The 22,797-nt window shown below is 37.8% G+C and overlaps 2 protein-coding genes across 2 annotated transcripts in view; both read left to right on the plus strand.

Moving 5' to 3' along the window:
• The window catches only part of LOC139688305 (uncharacterized), a 455,056-nt gene extending 453,490 nt beyond the window's left edge, over positions 1–1,566 (plus strand). The window contains exon 5 of the mRNA XM_071585796.1: positions 1,383–1,566. Within this exon, the coding sequence (XP_071441897.1) occupies positions 1,383–1,451 (69 nt within the window). The 3' untranslated portion in view covers positions 1,452–1,566. The remainder of the gene's footprint in view (positions 1–1,382) is intronic.
• Positions 1,567–2,066: 500 nt separating this feature from the next.
• Positions 2,067–22,797, plus strand: LOC139688108 (homeobox protein PKNOX2-like). Its single transcript, XM_071585535.1, has 9 exons — positions 2,067–2,479; positions 7,995–8,166; positions 8,665–9,009; positions 9,666–9,993; positions 12,043–12,185; positions 14,732–14,797; positions 17,746–17,893; positions 19,845–19,982; positions 22,625–22,797. Exons 1-9 carry the CDS (start codon positions 2,067–2,069, stop codon positions 22,795–22,797), a joined length of 1,926 nt encoding a protein of 641 aa, XP_071441636.1.

The raw sequence follows: 22,797 nt of genomic DNA on the forward strand, positions 1-22,797 counted from the left end.
CACAAGGGTCCTATTTTGAGGAATATTAGCTTAAGATATGTAAAAGTGTGATAAATTTTTTTTCCTGAGCTCAGTACACTTATTTTCCGGACGAACCCTGTAAAACCGACGCCATGACCTTAGCTGCAGATGAAACGGTTTTCGCCTTCTTTGGAGGCGGTTCTCCCTTTTGAATCCATTGTTTTGATTGTTCCATTGCCTCGGGGGTGAAGTAATGAACCCATGTTTCATCCATGGTTATGAAAAGTCGCACACATTCTGCTTTGTTGCAGTGAGACACTCTATTGAAACATCTTCACGACACTGGTTTTACTCGAGTGTGAGCAAGCGCGGAACCCATCTTGCACACAGCTGTCTCATGTCTGAATTTTCAGTTAACTTGCGATGTACCGCACTTTTTGAAATGCCTACTATGTCTGCTATCTCGCGCAATTTCAGTCGACGATCATCCAGTATCACTTTGTGGATTTTCTTCGCCGTTTATGGAGTCGCACCTCATTTGGTCGACAAATGCGCTGCCGTCTTGGTAGATCGTATAGGCCTTGTTGAAACTCTGCTATCCAATATTTTACTGTTTTTAACGAAGGAGCAGACTCACCCAGAGTAGAATCAAGTTCAGCTGTTATATTGGTTGGGCTGAGGCCTTTCAAATAAAAGTATTTTATCAAATAACGATGACCAATTTTCTCCATTTTCACAAATTCACTGGAAACGTTCACTATTGATGGCTGCCGAACAAATACTAAGCAACTTGGCGTTTTCAAACTTGAAACATAATGGATATTAATTACTTCCACGAAGTGAAGCCTGAAACAATAGAATATATTTGAAACATATGCTTTATAGATTGCGTACTTTCTAAAACGGTGATATTTTTCAACCAACTACCACCATCTCTAGGTCAGGCCGGGTACTTATGGGACCACCCTCCTATGTCCATTTCATTCATGTTCCCAATTGGCAATAAACATTAATCTTTCTTTCTTCTTACTGAAGGCTAGTGAACTGCTAACTCAATGGAAGACACATTTAATGATCGCTAACCGATCGCGATCACTTGCATGCTCCTATGATATCTTACCATAATAATAAGATGGATTTCATGGTGAAAAACTATTAATTACCTCAAACAGCATTTTAATTCTAGCATGGGATTAACTATTAATTGAGTGTTGATTGTTTCCCTTTTGCCATATATATTGAGAAAAATCTTCAAGATATAGATATTAGAGTAATTCCATGATCTTTCCTCATTTATCCGATTCTCAAAAAAATGAATTTTTATTCCGCTATTCTCATTTTTGAGGTGCTTCGGCTCCTCATCTTCACGACTTCACTGCATTTCATTTTTCAAAGGCATTTTCCCTTATCTCTCTTTTCAGATGGAAGAAGATCCACTGGCGTCTTCCTCGGACGAAGAAGGGCTTGCCACCAAAAGTGAACGCCATTGACGAAGATTGAGTGAAAGAAGAACCAGGAAAAAAATTTATTGAGTAGCATAGAATAAAGGAATGAATCCCTCTCATCCATTTTAGTATACGCTTCTAGATATAAATTTAAAGAGAAAATTTGGTATACGATAAAAGAATAATTTTTAGTACAGATTAGAAGTACATGTATACGTTTAGGTGCCTCTTTATAAAGTACAAGTGTGAAAAGAATTGTGGGATGCGGCAGATGTATTATTAATTAGGAACCTCAAAGAGGAATTAGTGAGTTTTTTTAACTTTTTGAGAAATTTTTTCAACTTCACTCGTTTCCGATAGTCCTATTCGAGTGCAAGGAAAATAACCAAGCGACAGACAGACGGAGAACAGCCAACTCGTTCGCGATAAACTAGCGGAGAGAACTGAATAGATTATTGGAAATAAAATAAATATACCTACATAAAATAGGATTCTTCCGAGGCCGGCGGCTGCCTTAGCCCCACGAGCAGGATCGACTGCATCGGGTGCTCGCTCGCTCATCCCGTTCCCTTGGAGAGGGGAGCTGTGAGTGGAACAGGGGCGGGTGTTGGGCGTGCGTTTGGCTCGGTGGTGGGTCCTGGAGGAGGAGGAGCGGCTGTTATGCAAGAGGAAGGGGTCGAAGTCCGCCGCCACCCCCTTCACCTCGGCGGCCACCTTCACCACCGGCTGCGCGGCCTGCCCGCTTCCACCTCCCTGAGGGCCACCACCCACCGGAGCGGCGACGGCCGCAGCAGCCTCCGGGAGGCGTCCGCCTCGCCCTCGGACCCGGAGGACCCTGGCGGATCGCCCCCTTCGCGGAGGCGGGAGGAGCCCATCGCCATGACGACTGGGCAGCAACAGCCCCAGCCCCCGTCCTCGGCCCAGCAGGGGCAGCCGCCGCAGCACGACTCGTCCTCCTCCTCTTCCTCCTCGTCCTCGTCTTCCGCGGCGCAGCAGCAACCCCCGCCAGCTTCACACTACGCCGTGGTGCAGGACCAGGCGCAGTTCGAGGCGGACAAGAGGGCCGTCTACAAGTAAGTGTGACCAACCTGAGCTGGCTTCCCACTCGTGGGTCCGGGTTCAAATGCCAGTGGTGGCAGGGTTTATCATAGCTAACCTATCCCCTGTTAGTGGTGTCACGTGGAAAGTATAATGTCTGTCGGATGGGGTTGAATTTTGGACCCCTTGGTGCGTACGTTAAAACTAGGCTAATGCTGACGCCGGGTTTCTCTCCACCCTTCCCTCATTCATTGAAAAATCCTAACTTTAAAAATTACCCACTTATCTCTAATGGTGCAAATGACCTCAACTTGCTGTCACCTCCCCTAATCACTATCACTGCTACTTTCCGCTTCTCAATCTTCTACCTCGAGCTTGATCGGTGAAGCATCCGCGGGGTTGGAAAGATTGAAAATGCACAATAGTCATAAATTTTCTCTTTTTTTATTTTCTCTTTCTCCGTATAAAATAGTCGTTCCATTTTGCCTAAAATAAAAACTTCTCACTTTTAATTGATTTTATATTTAAAAATGTTAGATGGTTTTCCTTCGCTCTGATTGGGGAGTGGTAATCCAATGTGTAGAGCGTTTGAATATTCATCGTAGGTCCCGGTAAGATTCCGGGTGATTCTCCTCGGAACCTGCAGCCTGCACAAAGAAAGGACTGTCCTTATATACTTGGAATACATTATTAATACAATTGGTATACTACCTTATAAGTTAGGTTTTAGATGGGCACAATATACAACGGTGCAGTAATACATTTCTTCACATATCTTTAAAAACCCGAACCTGGCATGCGAAACTATAATGAACATCCTATTTCTGCCCCGCCCTCGATTACCTATGTAATTTTCTATCCTCTACCTCGTTCTTCAACATCTCATCGCCAATCAAAATGATCTGCAGCCATCTTCACTGACTCCTTTGGATGTATCCCAACAATTCCTCTCCTACTCGTAAAAGTGCTCTAAATCCGTCTTTGCTACCCCCTTTGGATTTCTCCGAGCAGTCAGCAATCCTCTCTCCTCCCCGAAATCCCTAATACTTCCCCGTTTGGTTTCCTTGTTGTCCATTTCACATTTCCTATCCTTCCCTACCACCACTTCTTGGCCTATCGTCTTCCATTAACGACCATGTTTCCGCGCCGTACAAAACCATGCTCCATATCCAAGTTTTAACGAACCTTTTTCGTAACATTCTTACTCAATGTCCCCGTCATCAATTTCCCTCTGATTAATGCTTCTTTGCCTAACGCAATTATTCTTCTTATGTCCCTAATACTTTACTATTTTGGTCCGAAATACTTCTGAGACAGGTAAACTGTTCCCCTTGCTGTAGTTTATAAACTGCTGTTTTAATATTCAACTTAGCTTTTCCCTTTTTCGAAAACAGCTAAACCTTATGTTTGTTTACATTTATTCTCTTGCCATACCTAGTGCACTGACTTTCCAATGCAATCCTTGACTGGCTGGCAAACTAAAGCTTGATTGTTCATAAACCTGATTTAAGGAATATTCCACTGAATATCATTACCATATCCAGTTATTCCCATGCCTCCTTAATCATTTATTCCGCATATACGTTCAAAGCCACGAGTGATGATTGACCCTCATGTCTTAGCCATGTTTTATTTCTTTTCAAATAATTTTCGTCCCTTTATTACCCGTTTCCCTTTCCTCACACACATAATTTTCTCTACAGTGTGTTGGCATTTCTTTCTTATCATCCCAGTTATTGCTTCTGTATTCCACGTCCTCAACCGTTTTCCCTGTTTTATCCTCATGAATCTGACGCCACCCTTCATTAAAGTAAAATTATGAACTGAATCATCATCTGCGCGAATTTGGTGAAACATTTGTGGATCAAACTAGATCAGTCTCTTAGGTGGCCGATCTCGGATAGAAAGGAGAAGATTATGAAGTAGAGGATTGAGGTACTCTATATCTATGTGGTAGAGTTGCAGGTAGAACGTAACTTCACGGGGTTATGGAACCCTCGTAAAATATGTACTTCCTTTCCACATGCAAATGAGAAAACTACTAACTATTACTTACTATTAGTTTGCTATTAGTATATTCCCAGTTGGCCTATTTCCTTCATGGATAACGCCCTTGGATTTATCTCCCGAAAGCATCGATGGGAAAGGTAGGTACTGCCGTTGAATGTATGACTTTTGCCGAAGTTGCCGAAATAAATTTATGCTTTTTACCATAGCCTATGCTAAGTTATATTAGTCCAATAAAATACAAATAGCTGCGAAAAAAATATTTCAATAAGTCAACAGTGTTTGACTCTCTCTTTTAACATACTACCTGTTCCTCATTTTGATCTAATTAGCGAAGCACTCTCGCGTTCACTGAGCATTATACCGTTTGCAGGTTATAAATCGCTTTTTTTCGGCTCAGATTATCAGTTGTCGTTCTTGCCTTCGTTCTCTTATCTTTAGGGTAACAGCGATAAATAGCCTATTCTCACACATTCGTAACCACAAGCCTTTTTCGCTCTTTTCATAATCTGGTCCGTCCGCACTATTTATATCTGACAAAACAAGGCATACCCTATATATTTAGAAGGGAGATGCACAGTTAAACTGAACGTAGAAGTATCTATTACTCGTAGCCACAATTTTTTACGTGAAAGGCCTTTTTGGGTGTGTATGCCTTCTGTACGATAAATCGGTGTGTGTGTGTGTGTGTACGTATAGACTCTCAAATACATACATTTATGTACACCCACATGCAAATCCGATAGCCCGTCAAGCGGCAAACATATCTGGATATATGTAGATAGAGGGGAAATGGATATATGAAACACATATGACGAATGAAATTTATATATGCATGTATGTGTGTGTGTATATATATATATTATATATATATATATATATATATATATATATATATATATATATATATATATATATATATATATATATATATATATATATATATATATAATTATATAATATATATACAAAAATATAACACTTTTTGAAAGTCTCACGGACGTGAATAATAATGAATAACACTTAGCACTAGTGGACACAGACAAAAACACAGAAACACACAAAAAAGAGACTCACTATTTTTCGAATTTTCGGTGGTCGTGACCACCTTTATCAAGGAAGAGAGGGACAGAACTCTGTGTTGTGTTCTCTTGTCTGTCCACTCTTGTCTTTGTCCACTAGTGCTAAGTGTTATACATTATATATATATACATATACACACACACACACAAGGATATATAAAGAGATATTCAAATTGTCTGCACGTGCCTCCAGAACACCTATCTGGGAAATGAAAGTATAATATTCCGTATGTATCCTTGTGTTCCCGCCTTTTGCATTTTTAGGAAGTGCCTAATTTTACAAAAGTTGACTTCCATAACTGCGGGTAGGGTATAAAATATCGTGTCCTCTTACAGTGAGACTATGGTTATCTCGAAAAAACGATATTTCCTCTTTGATGTTGGGCCAATATGGTGTATTCGTTTATGAAAAACGGCCGACCGGCACAGCGTGTCTTTTTCCGAGAGAGCCCTTTGAACATTATTCTGACCTCAGCGTTGCGGTTATGTGGTTTCAGGCACGAGAAGTTTTCTTTGTCTAGCGCAAGGCGTTACAGGCATCGCTCCAACTCCTCTTTATCCCTCATCAGTTTCCTCTGGTTTTGGTTTTCAGAGTAAACCTAACCGCCCGCGTTTTTCCGAGTGCCTCTAAAGAAAATCGAAATGGATTTTTCTCCTTAGTTCACTCGAGTCCCTACTTTTTTCAAAAAAACATCTAAAAATTCATGAGAGTCATTTTAAAACCTAAAGTTCTTAAAATAACATTTCAAAGGTAGCTTTTCTGCCTAGTCGGTAGAGCGTTCGACTATTGCCCGAACAACCCTGGTTTCAAATCGTGTGCTAACTCGGGTACCCGCTAGCTGTGTGGTTTTCTGGGCATCAGATCTTTCTCGCTGGTCGAATTTTGAACGCCGTGGGGCTCTCGATATGAGGTGTACCAGTGTCCTTCGTCCAACGGATCTTCGGGTTGAAGCGATTTGATTTTGACGCCGATTTCATTTAATTTCGTTGATTTGTTTTTAAAAGAAAAGACAAGGTACCTAATGCCCGAGTCTCTACTGTTTTGGGTATACTCATGTTCATTTCTTCTTACCCAAGTTTGTAATTTGGTGAAGAAAGCTTGTTGGGAAGGAGAAAATTGTAAACTGAGGAAAAATGTATTACGAGGTCTGTTTAAAAAAAAGAAGAGAGTGGTATTTCTGCGCGGGAACTACTTAACGGACACAATTAGTGAGTGGTTGTCTTCTAGCGACGTCTGTGATAAGTAAAACACCACCTTGCTCGTGGCGCTATCTCGACTTGTCTCGGCACAACAGCTATTCTTGTCTGAGCTTACTCATGCTTGCTGTGCAAATTCTTGTGTCGGTTAGAATGAAAGTGTCTAACACTGTCTGAAGCAGCGCGTGTGCATTGAATTTTGTGAAATCATAAACAGCACACTCATAAAATTGGTTAAAGATTTTAAACAAGCCAAAATTCGAAATACACCAATTGACATATATAATAATGCACCCCCCTCCCCCACCTTGCTACACCTCCCTTTACTCTCCCCCACCCCCCACCAGTTTCATTCACTTGACATCAGACAGAGCTTCAGTACTGACTTATTTTTAATTGCCAATTTGTAATTAACCATGATATTCCGCCATATCACGCCTGAAACGTATCTTTTTATTCAGTATTGACGTCTTCTCTCTGTCAAGCCCTTTACTCTCCCTGTTTATGGTCACTGGCTGACTGAAATAACGTTAAATAAGACTTCTAAGCTTGTGATTTTTATGATCAAGTTATCGTATTTTTTTGGGAGCGTGAGGTTTACCTATAGCGTTATTTTCTGGGATATTTTAAAAAATAGCAAAATTGATTGATTCTTGCGGTGTAATGGTAACTGCTGAAACAGTCGCTATTTTGTCACTGGATTGTAAGGACTCTTGGTGGTAAACCAAGATCTCAATTTGGAGAGGGAGGGAGGAGGTTGCAGAATAGGTCAAATGGTCCTTATGGCTGGATCCTGAAATGTAGAATTGACTCTATTAATCTATTTTAATCTTGTTGTTTCCTTCTTTAATGTTTTTGCACTGAAAAAAACGGTATTTTTGGTTTTATCATTGAAAATAAATTTAACCTTGTGAGAAGCTCTACAGAATGAAAAATTTTTGTCATGTGTTTATCATCATCTAAATTTGAACTTGGGACACTCTGATCAGTAGCCAAGCTAGTCCTCCCCCTTGACTGCCATGTAATCCTTTTTAAATACAATGGTATCATAAAAAAATTGAAAAGGGAAACACAGAAGACCAGTGGTAAACCAATATGATTGGTGTGAGTCAGACTTCAGAAGGGCTTTGCAAGTGCTTTCTTTAGTCAATAGATAATAGTTTTATGTCACATTATATCTATCCATATGTTGGTTTACCAATGTTTGTATGAATTGATTTTATTGGCATTGTAATTCTCTAATCCTCTCCACTTTCCGTACCAGGCACCCCCTCTTTCCTCTCTTGGCTCTTCTCTTTGAACGCTGTGAGCAAGCCACACAGTCTGCTGAATGCCCCAACTCAGAAAACTTTAACATGGACATCCAGGCTTTTGTCCAGCATCAGGAGAGGGACAGAAAACCCTTTCTTGTCAATGACCCTGAAGTAGATGGCCTTGTAAGTGATTTTAAATATATACATATGTATATTTCAATAATGAAATTGTATTAATTTATCCTTTGTTTTTTTAACACTATCTTAATTCATTTTTGACTTGTTTTAATGGTAAATATTGTTTGTTTGGCTTTCCTTTTTGCACAATTTAATGTTTTTTTTCAGATTTAGTGATAGCATTTTTTTCACCATTATTGCTCAATTCTAAGTAAAAAGTAATAATTTTGTTTCGGGAGTGGTATAAGACATAAATTTCAATCAACTTTCTACTGAAATAATTAAATTTATTTGAGGGCACTACATGTTTCAAAGGTGTCATTATATCCAATCTGTAAAGGTTAGGGAAATTAATTTGCTGATACGTTAAAATTAGTGTGAAAACGTAGTGATAAGAAAACAATTGTACAGTATAATTGATACATGGTAATATAATGAGCATATATTATATCTTGTCAATGTTTAAATAAAATTGCTGAATTTCTGCTTGCTTATATTTCACAGATGATCAAAGCAATTCAGGTTTTGCGCATACATTTGCTGGAGCTGGAAAAGGTTCAAGAGCTGTGCAAGGACTTTTGTAACCGCTACATTACCTGCCTAAAGGGAAAGATGCAGAGTGAAAATCTATTGCGCTCTGACTATGCATATGAAAATAACAACAATGGAGGAGGTGGGGGTGGTGGTAGTAATGGCACGGCAGGCTCTGGTCAAGGAAGCACAGGGGGAGGAAGTCCCGAAGACCTGCACCATGGCAATGGCTATCACCAAATGCACCTGGCCTCCCAGCACTCCCTCCCACCCCAAAATCATCAGCAGCATCCCTTAGATGGGCAACAAGGAATCCAGGTGCAGTGTTCCTGCCCTCTGAAACAACTCATATTTCTATCGTCTCTGCATCATTCAAAATAAATGAACTCTCATACTAGAATCATACCATATGCATGCCTAATGCATCATCAGCTGTGTTGCATTGGACTACTTTATTATACTTAATATATTAAATATAAAATTCCATTTCTCTTTTAATGTTTAAAAGTAATGCGTATTGTTTTTAGTTTACATTCAAGTAAAAGTGGTTTCTTTCCAAAATTTGAATAATAAATTTATTGAAACATTTTTGAAGTTTCATGGTCATGAAGTGAAACAAAGTAATGGATCCAATGGATTATTAGGTTGTCTTGATTTCAAATGGTGACAGAAACACTATATATTGATGGTCTGATGTCAAAATATTTAATGGATTCTATAAATAACTTGTGATAATTTTTCAATTTGAAGAAATTCACATTTGCAAAAAAATGACCTGGATAAATATGAAGCTGTGTTAGTTTCATTAGATTTGAAAAGGATAACAGTAAAAGTTATTGTAAGTTTCTAGGCAAAATGAAAGGTTATTAGAGTAGTATCTAATAGCATCTTGATAATTGGGAAAACTGATTTTGCGTGAGTAATAAATGTTTTCCATGCCATTCTAAATCCGTGTGTTTTCACCCCACGGGTAGGCAGCCACTGGAGCTCCTGGACAGGCTGGCATGCTAGGTCAACAGCCAGCACACTCCCGTCACCATCCCCACCTCAGTGCACAGCCAGGGGTAGTGGGGGTTGCTGCTGGCCCCACAACAGCCGGCTACCAGATGGTGCAGACACCCCAGGGCCTTGTGGCACAGCCGGTTGTTGTTCCTGTCCATTTGCAAGGAAGTGGTGGCACAGAGCTGTCCTCTAGGGCACCCTCTGCTCCCCCATCCCCTGGCTTGGTGCATGGAAGCACTCCCCTCTCACAGATTGGTGCAAATCCATGCCCTCCCCCAAGTGAAAACTCTTTACTTCAAGGTAAGGCTTTCAACATGCTCATTTAGTTTGAAAGTGAGTGATAAATGCTAGCAAGGATACATGTATGAGGATGCAATAAAGGTTCTTCATGAATCCATGAAAAAGTTAACGTATACATATAATGACTCAGCTTCTTCACCACTTACACAAGTGTTGAAGTATGTTCATGGTATAACTCCTTTGGCAAAGTTTGTGTCAGGTTTTGTGAAGAAGCAAATGACCTGATTGTGATTGATATTTTCACTTTTCCAATTTACCTTTTATCCAACATGAGTGTGCAATGAGTTGATTCCCATGTATTTCTAGGAAAAACTTCCTTCTAGGTTTCAGTTTCCTATTGCTGTTCACGGGGATTGTTTCAGAGTCGACGGGGTGATATGGTTTACTCACAGGAACACATTCCATGCCAGAGATAAACAGATTAAGAGTCTATCCCATATAAACAGTGATAAAACCTCAACTACGCATACCATGGAAGACTCAAATAGCAAAAGAGCTGAGAAAATAGTTCTCTTGTAACAGACTTCAAGATAAATAGATGAGCAAACTTTGACATGTTGCTAAGAGTAAGAGGGGAATGATTCTAGAGAGTGTAAAAAAATGCCTGGAACTAGGATGCTTATTCTCCTCTATTTTTTTATTATGATTTCTGAAAGAAAAAGCTGTATACTGATTTATGAGGTACCTTTAACTATTAAGAATATAAGAGTATATAATTTGTTGCTGTTATGTTATACCACTTATTGTTATCAAAAAATCATGCTGTAGGAAGTAACTTAATATTACACAGTGATACCTTGGAATCTAAACTTAATTCATTTCTGGGTCCCATGAAATCAAATTAAAAAAAATGATATTGACAATATATATATAATGGGTTTTAAGGTAAAATATTAGCAAATAATAGCAATAATATTTTAACAAAATGTAAACTTATAAAATTGAAAATATAAAAACCTGTATTTATCTAAAATAGGAGTGTGGAAGCTAAAGGAGAGAGATTATTGCTTGGAAGGCAAGTCATCTTCCATGATGACATCACAAAACTGCATTTCTGTTGTCTGTATTCTTTCCTTGTTCATGTCTTTCCTAAGGTACATTTGTAGATGCCTTATTAGTCGCTGGTTGTAATATCTTTTGAAAACCAATGTTCCAAAGTGCTCTGATGTTGGCAACCTTTCTGAACTTTTCTAAAATATCCAATGATTTTATCATTGAAAAAATCAACATGCCTGATAACAAGGACTTTATCAAGTTGTCATTTGTCAAAAACTACTTGGGGTTTTTACAGTACATATGTATGGAAAGGATCATTCATACAGCAGTGGGAATGGCTCCAGCATCTCTTTTTTTCTCCCGTGAAGAAATTTCCTCTGTGGCTCTTATCAGCTGCTGCTCATTGACATGTGGAAGACCTTCTGTTTTCATCTAAGTTCTATGATCATGCATCTATTTGTTGTCATCCTCTTTCCTGCATATCAAACCCATGGACTTGTGTGGAGATATAATGTCAGAAACAACAGGTGGTTCCTCAAAGCATTCAAAGCTCCTGGCAGCAATACAGTCATGACAGAAGTTTTTCCAGGTATAGTTTATTGTCTCGAAAGGCACTTCCCTCCATGAGTTAGTTCTCAATTGTTCTTAGGCATATTGTATTGCTCCTTCTAAGGCTCTCTCACTCAGGGTCAGTTCCATTTCATTAGTAACTTCCAAACATCTCTAAACATAGCCTTGGTGTACTATTTTTTGAAGTGTGAGATCACATGCTGACACATGATCTGCATAAGAGGAGTGGTATTGAGGGGAAATAAGTTATCTTGAAGCTATATTCACCCAGCAAGTCACCTTCCAATCCCAAGTTATTCGAGTTACGTTCAGATTCCAGGTGCGATGCTGTAAATACTATTCTAGATGTAGAAGCAAAACTTTCTCAGGCTGTTTTAATAATTTTGACTTGTACAAATTAGTGCATTATGTTTGTCGGTCAAATTAAGTTAATCAATTTTGTAGTGATTATTGGAAGATAAGTATCTTTTTGTTATTTCTCAGGTTCTCTGTCCCCTGCCCCTACAACTCCTGGAGGTTCTGCTGATGATGAAGAAGACTTTTTAGGCAAAAAGAAGCAGAAGAGAGGAGTATTGCCTAAACATGCAACCAGCGTGATGCGCTCATGGCTCTTCCAACATTTGGTGGTAATATCATTTTAACAGTGTTCTTTTTATGCCGTGCTTTAATCAGTAACTTGCAAAAGCACAAGCGCTCCCCTTAGATTTGAACAATTTTAACACAATTTGTTTCAAATTCATGATGAAACTATGATATTTATCTTGTTTTGAATTTTAACAATGAATAGTAAATGAACTCTATACTGCAGTTTAGTAGAACTGAAAGGGGAAAATTACAGATTGTTTAATAGTTTACATAATAGAATTTTACTTGGTTAACTCTAAAACCTTTGAAGATTTGGCACTCATAAATAATTTCTTACATTCCAAACCAATCAAAAGTACTTTATTAATAATCAAATTTTAATAGATGATGGGTACCCATTACCATTTTAACTGAATATTGGTAAATTGATACCATATCATTGTTCAATCTATTTAATGTCATTGATTTTGATTACATTGCATTAGCAAACTATGAATGACCAAGATTTCCATTGAAGGCCTCCAGCCACCATATTCAAGCATAGGTATCTTCATTTTTAGATACTCAAAAAGTGAAATGTAAAAAGTATAAGGTAATAGGATAGTTCTTCTGAAGTTTTAATGTAACTGTCTGAGACATGAAATTTGTAAAGGAGACATTAATTAATTCAAAACCATACTAGCTTATTAATTTATCATTGGCCTTATTTTGCACAGTAATCTTTGATTCTAATGTAAGGTTTTGAACCTTATATTGAACTTCTTTTATCTATGAGGGTGGTCTGAAAAGTTCTTGGCCTCGCCAATAGGTGGCATCACTCCTCACATGATTTTTTTTCTCATTGGAACAACCGTGAGTATATGCTATGTGAAATAGCAAGTCGTTCCATCCATCAATTCACTGAAGGTAGTCAGTCATTTGAATCAGTTCCTGTGCATGTACTGTTAGAAATGGAAAAAATTGAGTGTAGTGTAGTGATAAAATTCTTTTTAAAAGAAGGTTTAATGCCAAACAAAATACATTCCAGAGGATTATGATTGCATATAGGGTCTCTTCTTCTTAAGTTCCACCATGAAGAAATGGGTGGCCAAGTTTAAATGTGGCCTTGAAAGCCTCTAAGATGATCTATGTGAAGGATGCAGGAAAAGTGCAACCACCCCAGAAATAATGGAAAAAGTGCATGATATGATTTTGGAAAATCAATGAATGAAGGTGCATAAAATTACTATTACTTTAGGGATTCGGGAGAACATGTTGGTTACTTATGACATGAGGCACATGGCAAATTTTTGCGCAAGATAGGTGCCATGCTCGATGTGGATCAAAAACTCATTTGGATGACACTTTCCAAATGGTGTTTGGATTGCTTTACAAAAAACATGATTAATTTTCCGCATTGATATGTGACAATGGATGAAAAATGGATTCGTCATTACATACCAGAATTGAAACAACTATCTATGCAGTGGATATAGGCCAGTTGTTCAGCTTCGAAGAAGGCAAAGACTGTATCATTGGTTGGAAAGGTCATGGCAAAGGTTTTGGGATGCAAAGGGAATTCTGATGTTCTACTATCTTGGAAAAGGTAAAATAACTGGTAAAAATTATTCTAACCAAAATGGATGCAAAATTTGTGAAAGCAGACTTGCTGGAGAGTGGCATGCAGAGGAAAAAGTAGCTTGGAGAAGGAAAACCTCTTTCGGAAGTTTTTCTTGTGCAAGAAGAACCGGAGAAAAGCCTCAGGATTGATAAATACACCTAGCCCCAAAAATGTCTTGGCGCTGGGAAAATTGAGGAATTTACTCCATGAGGTGCTGGAACATTCACCCAAGTCCCCAGAATTGGCTCTCTCAGACTAGTATCTCTTGCGAGAACTCAATAGTTTCCTTGCTGGTCAATGTTTTTCATCCAATCAAGAAGTGATTCCAGCTGCAGACAAGTATTTTGCAGCACTTCCAGAAAAACACTATAAAGACAGGAGAACAGCACTGGAACACAGCTGGATGAAATTGATGTATTTAAAACGATTATGTTGAAAAAACTTTTTCGTAAATGATAAATGGTCATTTTCGTCATCAGGCCAAGAACTTTTCAGAACACCCTGGAATGCTAATGGAAATGGACTATTTCAAGATTAATTCTGGTGATGCCAATGCTTCCAAGGCACTTTTCTAAGCTTGTAATAAATGAATGACTTATTATTTATTTTTTAATAAAATCTGATTGGTGTAATTTTATAGTGTAGGGATACTTAATATGGGCATAGGCTACATAAATTATAATTCAAATAATTATGCCTTAATATTTGTAATTGAATTGCTTGGGGTTATTTCAGTTGTTCATCTACTAGATAAAAAAGCTGTTTTAACTTTAAAATTCCATAGAGTATTCCCAAAGTGATCCATTTACTTGAGGAATTTATTGTCTATATGAATTATCGTTAAAATTTTTGGTTTTATAAAAAATAATGTGTTTGCCACGACTTTTCTTTTTAGAAGTTTGCATGGTTTTTGACCCAACCATTTGCTTAAAATAATTAAAGTTATTTCTGATAACTATATTTTAACATTTTTGTATCATTTTTTAGCACCCATATCCCACAGAAGATGAAAAACGACAAATAGCTGCTCAAACAAATCTCACCCTGTTACAAGTAAGTACTTTGATGGTAATGCAAATAATGACACCAAAACTTGCTTAGTCAGTATTTTTTTCATCAATTCATCCTTTGCATTGCATTACAGCATGCTACTGTATAGATTATGTGGTGGTAGGGTACGCATTCTGAGTGAGCAAAAAGTGCATAAGCTACTAGAAAATTCTATTGAATCCAATTTTCATATGATGTATGGAAATAAGTGGCAATTTAATAAATATGGCATTGAATAGTTTAGGATTAAAAATATAGGTTGAATGAATAGATGAAGTTTACTTGGAAAACTAATGGTTTATAAGTTTAATGCTTTGTGTAGAATAACAATATTTCAAACAAAAATAATAAATCAATAGAACCTTATTATATTGGTCCTGCCTAATATGAAACAGCATGTAATGTTAAGCTTAGAAGAGTCCAGTCCCTAATCAAAAGTTAAACACTGCTATTTAGTTTGTACAGATAAATGTAAGGCACACTACTATGACTTCCCCCTGAAGTTCACCACCTACCCTTATCCCAAGTCCTGCAATGAATGATGAAATTCGTATATTTTCGTCTGAAAAACTACTTGTGGTTTTGCTGTGTATATTCCAGAATAAAAAATAAATAATGTACATGATGTGAACACGCTATGCTCATCTTATCTCGACTTTTAGGGAACCCCAAAGACTAAAATCATTATTGTAATGTACATAGGTGAGTCAAATGAAAACCATTATTATTTTTTTGCATGTGATTTATTGAACAAATTTGGAACACAAGTGTATCATTTTTGACATAGTCTCCCTGATTTTCAACATATTTTATCAAATGCACAGGAAGTGCATGGGTTCCTCTGGAAAAAAAATCTTGTGTTCCATCTGGTGCACCTCTTCATTGAAATAAAATTTCTTCCCTCTCATCGCCTCTCTTATTGTACCTCTGAGTAGTCCAAACATGTGGTAATCACCTGGGGTGACATCTGGTAAGTATTGTGGATGTAGAGGAGTATCAAAGTGAAGATCAGTGTGGTTGCATATTTAGTATGAGGTCGAGCATTGTCATGTTGCAAAATGACATCTACAGTCAGACATCCATTTGGCTTTGATCTGAATGTAGGCAAAAGGTAAATTTCTGAACATATCAGAAGATGAGGCATTGATGATGGTGGTTCCCCTAGGCTTCTAGTGTTCCAAGATAACTAATGCCTACATCATCCCAAAAGAGAGTCTGTATGACCTTGCCTGCAGATGCCACTGCCCAGAACTTAATGGGTTTAGGTGATGAGGAATAGCACCATTCCTTGCTTGCGGTCTTGGTGGTAGTGGACCCAGGTTTTGTCTCCTGTAACGATTCTTGCAAGGAAGCCATCACCTTTTGTGTCAAAGCAGCGCAAAAGTTCTTCATGGTGGTCAACGTGTTACTCTTGTCACTTCTGGAATGAGATGCCATAGTACCCACCTTGCAGACACTTAGTGAAACTTATGTATGTCATAAATAATGTTATATGCTGAGCCATGACAAATATTCAGATTTGCAGATATTTCATCTACCATCATATAGTGATTGTGATTGATCACAATAGCTTCAGCTGCTGCAATAGACTCCAGTCTCACAATGTGGTACTCATACACTTAGCTTCAGTGATAAATGTTCATTCACTAGGCTTTCATTTGCTGATGGATTTCAATAGGTTTCATGCCTTCACTGCTCAGGAAGCATATGATAGAACATTGTTTCTCATTGGTGCATGTCAAAAAAAGAGGCAGCCATGGTGAACTGATATTGTGGCAACATTTTACTTGTCCGCAGTATGCTGCCCCATGCTGGACATTATTTAAAACATTGTTAACAGTACTGCCAACTTAAAGACTAATGGCATGGGAAATCGAATATTTAATAAATTTTTATAGTTTTCATTTGACACCCCATCATAAATTGATTCCATGTCATCTATATGATTTCAATGAAATGTTAATACCTTAGGTGGGTTCTTAGATTAGTAACTATTTTCTGGGAAATGCATGTAAATGTTGAAGTTGTGACTAAAAGAATAACCAACCAGTTCAGAGAAACTGCAGGAAACACAGCAATTTTGATGGAGTCACCAGCTGTTGTTAACCGATATGCAAGAATACTCAGTGTGGAAATTATTTGCTTTGACCAGATTTTTATGCTGCAAAATTCTTGCATTTGTGTAACCAAGTAGCTTGATATGTCTGAGATGATGAAGGGTGCAAACAAAATTAGAAAAGACATTTTTATGAACTTATTATTCAGTAACTTGAATTGTGGATGCTCAAGAAATAGAAAAACCAAATAGACCCACTTCGAAGGTAGCAAGCCTTGTAGAAAAAAATGCTGGCTAAAAAATGACTTGGTTTCATTATCTGCCCTGAAAGTATTAGTTTTGTTGATTTATCCCAGAGTTTTCCTTTAATGAATGATTTTACATTCTCTTTTTATTTTTGGTTGTGGCTATAATGGGGTGTGTGCAAGCTCATATAAGAAACAGATATCGTAAATTAAAAGTCTAACAATCAAAGAAAATGATGAATTTAATATCTTGAATTTCATATTACCTGCTGACTAGATTTTTGACCAGTTGGCCAATTCTTCAAGTTCGTATGAGGATGAGAATGTAAAAATTCAGTAGGCATTGTAAGAGTTACCATCAGAAAGCAACTGGTAGTACCACATTTACAATTTACCAGTGTGGCCACTTACTGTCTTAACTTCCACTCACATCCGTCCCATTTCGTTTTCATTGCTCCCACATTCCTATAATTAACATGTTCCCTAGTTGGGACTCTCTGAGTTGCATTTTTTCAACGGATGAAGTATCTTTCTAATCGCTTACTCACTCTCTTGCGGTAATTTTAAGTAATTATTTCAATCTTTCTCCAGAGAAAGATAATGCTGAATAATTGCATGTTTGAATTTTAACATTTCTTACTCTACTGCAGGTGAACAACTGGTTCATAAATGCTCGCCGTCGTATTCTACAACCAATGCTAGACGCTTCCAACCCAGAAGCCGCGGCTGCCGCTCACAAAGCAAAGAAAGCTAAATCTATTGGAGGTGGGGTTGGAACTGTTGGAGGTGGGACTGGAGGTAAGAAAAGATTTGCTACTATGTGTCTTATTTTGATGGTAATGAGTTGCAGTCAGGCAATTGGTTATTTGCTATTGTGACCATTTTTAGATAATTGCCTTATATTTAGCCGTGCTCTTTTTTTATCATGTGCATTTTGAGGTATTCATTTCTTGAGAAATTTTGTCTATTTCACCCAATTGAATAGAAAAAGTCTGTAAGTCCACTTATGCTGATAGAAACCAGTTTTAAAAGTAGGCATATATATTCATAGCCTTTGGGCAACCAAAAATGTACCATGAATGATCAGGCATTGCCCTGGTTAATAATATAATGTGTTATATGTAATTGTAAAGAATATTTAATCTGTGCCGATAAAATATGTCGCAAGTTTAATAGTAGTAGTTTTGTTGACATTTTCTGTCAAGTGTCTTCACTCCTGAAGACCCTACAGCAATGTAAAGGAGAGATTTGCACCCAAAATTCTCTTCAAGTTACAAGCGTTAGAAGCTACTTGTGCAGTGTCGTAAAAGTGTTTCATCATTTCATTGAACTGCTTTTACATTTACTTCCTCCCTGCTGCCGCTTTTGTGTTATTCTAGAAACTAAAGAGCTTGGTGACATTAATTCCCTGACATGGGTGCATTATTTACTTGAGTGTTTCAGAAATATTCAAACTTAGTTTCTCATGACCAAATTAATCATAGTTTAAAAAATTCTTGTAAGATTTGTCCATTTGCATTGATAGGGGTTGGTTAATTTTTATTGAATCATCTACTCATTCAAACATGTTCATTTAAAATGAAAATACCCACATTTATAAAATAGATTCAAATTATGGTAATTGGTTGAGTTTTGATGTTTTCTAACAAATCCTTTGGGGAAAATTTTTGTGACCGTAGTCATGGGTGAATAGAAGTGTGTGATTACATAGTTACTGGCTGGATAAGAATGATGTACTGCTGGATGCTGTACTATTATGGCTGATGCACTACACCAGGTGTGCTCAGTTTGTGAAGAGTTATGGTGACATTTCATGTAAGCAAGATTGTTAGTTACAAAAAATCTTGTCTTCTTATGCCGTGAAAAAATATTCTTAAGCTTTTCACCCACTGGGATGCACTGTGCCGTGCAGAACTGAGCAGAATAGCCGGATTGGTTTGGCGTCTGTTCGTTTGCTTAGGTACGCCATGCCTCCCCTACAGAAGAGTTGCATGTGCATGCAATATAACACATTGAATACATCAGTCAACCTGTCAGTTTGGCTTGGGAATGTCGTTTGTTTCTCGGGTGGTATTTACATAAATGGAGTAAAAAATCTTTGCCAAATGTTGCCAGAAGATATTGTTATTCCACCAATTCCTTCCACCCCCTGCCAATCACCAGAGCATACCATGCCATACCATACATGCAGTGCTAAACAGAAGAACACTCCCCCATGAAGTTTTCCGATTGCTCCAGCAAAACTACTGCAGTGAGGCACAGTGTGTCCAGGGAGGTGCACTACCTTTTAAATACATGAATTTATCTTAAATGGTTTTTCTCAGTAGAGCCACAATTCCATGTCAAAACCTTTGCTTACCCTTGCAGCATTTGCTATGAATCTGTTATTTTAGATTTCCCATATTTCTCCAAGTTCAAATGATAATATAAACATTCATATGAACCCGATTATCAGCGTTCAAAGTCCAGCTGCCAATCATTTGAAAACTGACATTAGATGATGAACCTTTGTATAGAAGCAATTTTATTGACTCATGGATACATGGGTAAAATAAAGTGTGTGGAATTACAAAGTCAATTATTTCATTACATTCCAATATGTTATGCAAATTCCTTAAAGTTACGCCTGAGACAACAAATTTTATTTGGTGTCTTATTTTTTTCAAGTACAAATTTCCATATTTATAATGTCCATGACTTTATTTTGTATGAAGACATCTTATTTAGAGTATCTTTGTTAATTGACTAGGTGGAGGTAGTGGAAAGCAAGCAGCTCAGAGGTTCTGGCCAGAGAACATAGCAAATCTGCAGCCCCAGCTGGGTGCTGGTGGCCTCGTTGGGAGTGCTGGCAGTGGGCCCGGAGGACTTCTAAGGGGAGGAGCCATGGGTGAGGGCCACAATGGGACAAGTCACACGGGTCTGTCCATAGTTCCAATGCACTTAGTATTGGTCTCAATTGGGCACATTTCCTTTGTCTGTACTTTTCCCTTTAAATATCTGTTTAAGTTGTCATGAGATTATTGTGATATGAAATTATAAAGTGCACAGGTTAAGCTAGATTGTTGATAGAATCGTTAATATTGATAGAAAACAGTAGTTAAGAAACCGTAGCAAATCGTTAATATTGATAGAAAACAGTAGTTAAGAAACCATAGCAAATGCAAATTCTGAACTATATGGTTAGCAGCTTATGCATTTTTTTAAAATAGCTTGTCAGAGCCTATAAAACATGATTGGAGTGTTACTATACTATACTTTATGTACTCATCCCTTATCAGACCTTCTAGATGTTTGAGCAAAAGTCATATGTATATTTTAAAACTTGAGGGTCAATTCCTTAATGTTATCTATGTTTTGTCTTATTTAATCTATGGTGTTTTGCTTAATGTCAAAAACTTTGGCAACTCTCTTGAAAAATTTCTTCCTCACTACCCCATGGTGGGATTCCATATTTAGCACTTCCTGTCATACATCATAGGGGGTTTTTAATATAGGTGCATTAATTTTAAGAATTCATAGAAGCTGGAGGCCATAGTAGATATTATTTGGTCCATAAAATGGGTTTCAAAATAATTTCCTGTCAACTGTTAGGTTTCCAAGGGAACATTTTAGGTGTCTCAAAAATGGCATAGCTTGTTCCCACTAGTCATCAGCTGGCCATCATGTTATCATGTACTCAATTAGAGTAATTTTTAGATGTTGCATCATAAATTTTACGTTGACTTTCTCTAAGTGTGGATGAGGGTAGACATGAATAAACTTAACATTTTGATCAAATACCTATTTTTTTTAAAATACCCCCAATAAAATGCCATGTCTCTTTCATTGGGGGGTTTAAAAAACTCAGGAAAATTTGAATGTGTGCATAAGTGGATTGGTCTGACGTACACACTCTAAATTACATATTATGTGTATTTTATATGCACAGGTGTATTTAGGTAGGAAAATAATTCGGCTTAATTTATTTCTGAGCATTGCCAGTTTTAAAGATTGCTCAATAGCTATGAGGATCTGATCATGTGGTCATTCATTTGATGACTCCATAGCAGTTCTCATTGTGAATCATTGTGCAGTTCAGAAAGAATTTGTCTATGAGATGATTGCCATAGCCATGAAATAAGCTGTCAGATGCAGCCATAACAGTAAATTGATGATCTCAATTTAAACATTTTGTTCTATGAATAGTAAATAAATGTCAATACCATCATTAGACATTGTTGATATAGATTAACAATTACATGCATTGCTCCCATGTATTTAACTTGGTTTTCAGGAGAGCATTATGTACGTTTGTAAATGTGACTGATTTCTCTACCAACTTTCAGTAATGTAATAACTGCATGTCTGTGTATAGGTGTAAATGATTTTTAGGTTGCTATTGCAGTTTATTATTAACGGAACACTAACACTCAAGCAATCTATTTACTTACATTTAAAATTAGACACTAAGAGGCTTTGATATTTTTGTAGGTAATTTACAAATTTAATTATTAAAAGTATCATAATGCCATTATGCCTCATTATGCCTTTTAATAATGCGGTAAAACCTCCATGCAATCTTATAGCTATAGTGAGAACCCCTTAATAATAAAGAAAATATTATGCAGAAAAATATGCTCTAGAATCTCATGTGTTACATTCACAGAACAATGCAACAATTTCATGGGTGTAAAAATCATTCGCCTTGACCGGGATCAGGGTTAAGGCAAATGATTTTTACACTTGGAAATTGTTGCATTAAAATACATATTATTGGATGACTCCGTCAAAAAGTTAATGTCGTGGCATATCCCGCAGTATCTTGGAATTCACAGAACAGTCTGATCAGAATGAACCCCTCCCTTAATTAGTTCAATAGTTTCAGCCTCAACTTTGTGGAAGTTCATTTTAATAAATGAAAAAGAAACACTTTGTTCCAATCCACCACTTTATTACAGGTACGACTAGTTTCGACGCTACGGCGTCATCCTCAGGTACAAAGTTGAAAGTCACAATCATTGTATATATACCCTCTTCTGGAAAGAGTGGGGGAGTTGTGGGAAGAGGGGGCGGGGAGGGGAGTACGGGGGTAGGTACGAAATAATGTGGGAGAGGGTAGGAAACACCAGGACAAGCGTTAGTGAGTGGGGGGGATTGGAAGGTGGGTTAAGAGAGGGGAAAAATTTCATTGGTCGGTATAATTTGAGTCAATGGCTAATGGGGATAAAGGTACGGGTTAGGAGTCAATGGGAGTTAGGGGGAAGGGGTTAGAGGTTCTGTTTTTCTGTTATTGCTAGGGAGGCTTCCAGGAGAGGTGATACGTTTTCAAAATATTTAGTGAAACGATACATTGAAAATGGAATGCAAAGTAAACTTTTTCAACAAGTTATGGTTTGTGTGTTGAGTAAATTAGAATTTTCTTTCTAGTTTTGAACAAAATCTTCGTTGTTAATTCCTCAACAATGAGCCTTTCCATTTTGCTGCTCATAAATTTGGCTCTGTACTCAATACATTGGCTTTATGCTAAGTGACGATGGTTTCCTTTGCCAGGCCTGAGCAGTGGGGGAGAGGACGAGAGTGAGGAGGATGAAGAGGAGGAGGGTGATGCAGGAGGGGAGGATGGGGACGAGGAGGGGGGAGAGAGCAGCCAGGATGGCGAGGGGCCCAAACTCGAGTGTTGCAGCAACAGCGGTGGGAGCGGAGGTGACTCACCGCCACAATGA

The sequence above is a fragment of the Hetaerina americana genome, unplaced genomic scaffold (assembly GCF_022747635.1).
Source record: "Hetaerina americana unplaced genomic scaffold, ioHetAmer1.1.p SCAF_2, whole genome shotgun sequence".
Taxonomy (NCBI): domain Eukaryota; kingdom Metazoa; phylum Arthropoda; class Insecta; order Odonata; family Calopterygidae; genus Hetaerina; species Hetaerina americana.

Coding starts and splice junctions, on each gene's coding strand:
- LOC139688108 (XM_071585535.1), top strand. CDS start 2,067: ATGCAAGAGGAAGGGGTCGAAGTCCGCCGCCACCCCCTTCACCTCGGC. Junction 9,010..9,665: donor ATGGGCAACAAGGAATCCAG/GTGCAGTGTTCC, acceptor CCCCACGGGTAG/GCAGCCACTGGAGCTCCTGG. Junction 17,894..19,844: donor TGTTGGAGGTGGGACTGGAG/GTAAGAAAAGAT, acceptor TTAATTGACTAG/GTGGAGGTAGTGGAAAGCAA.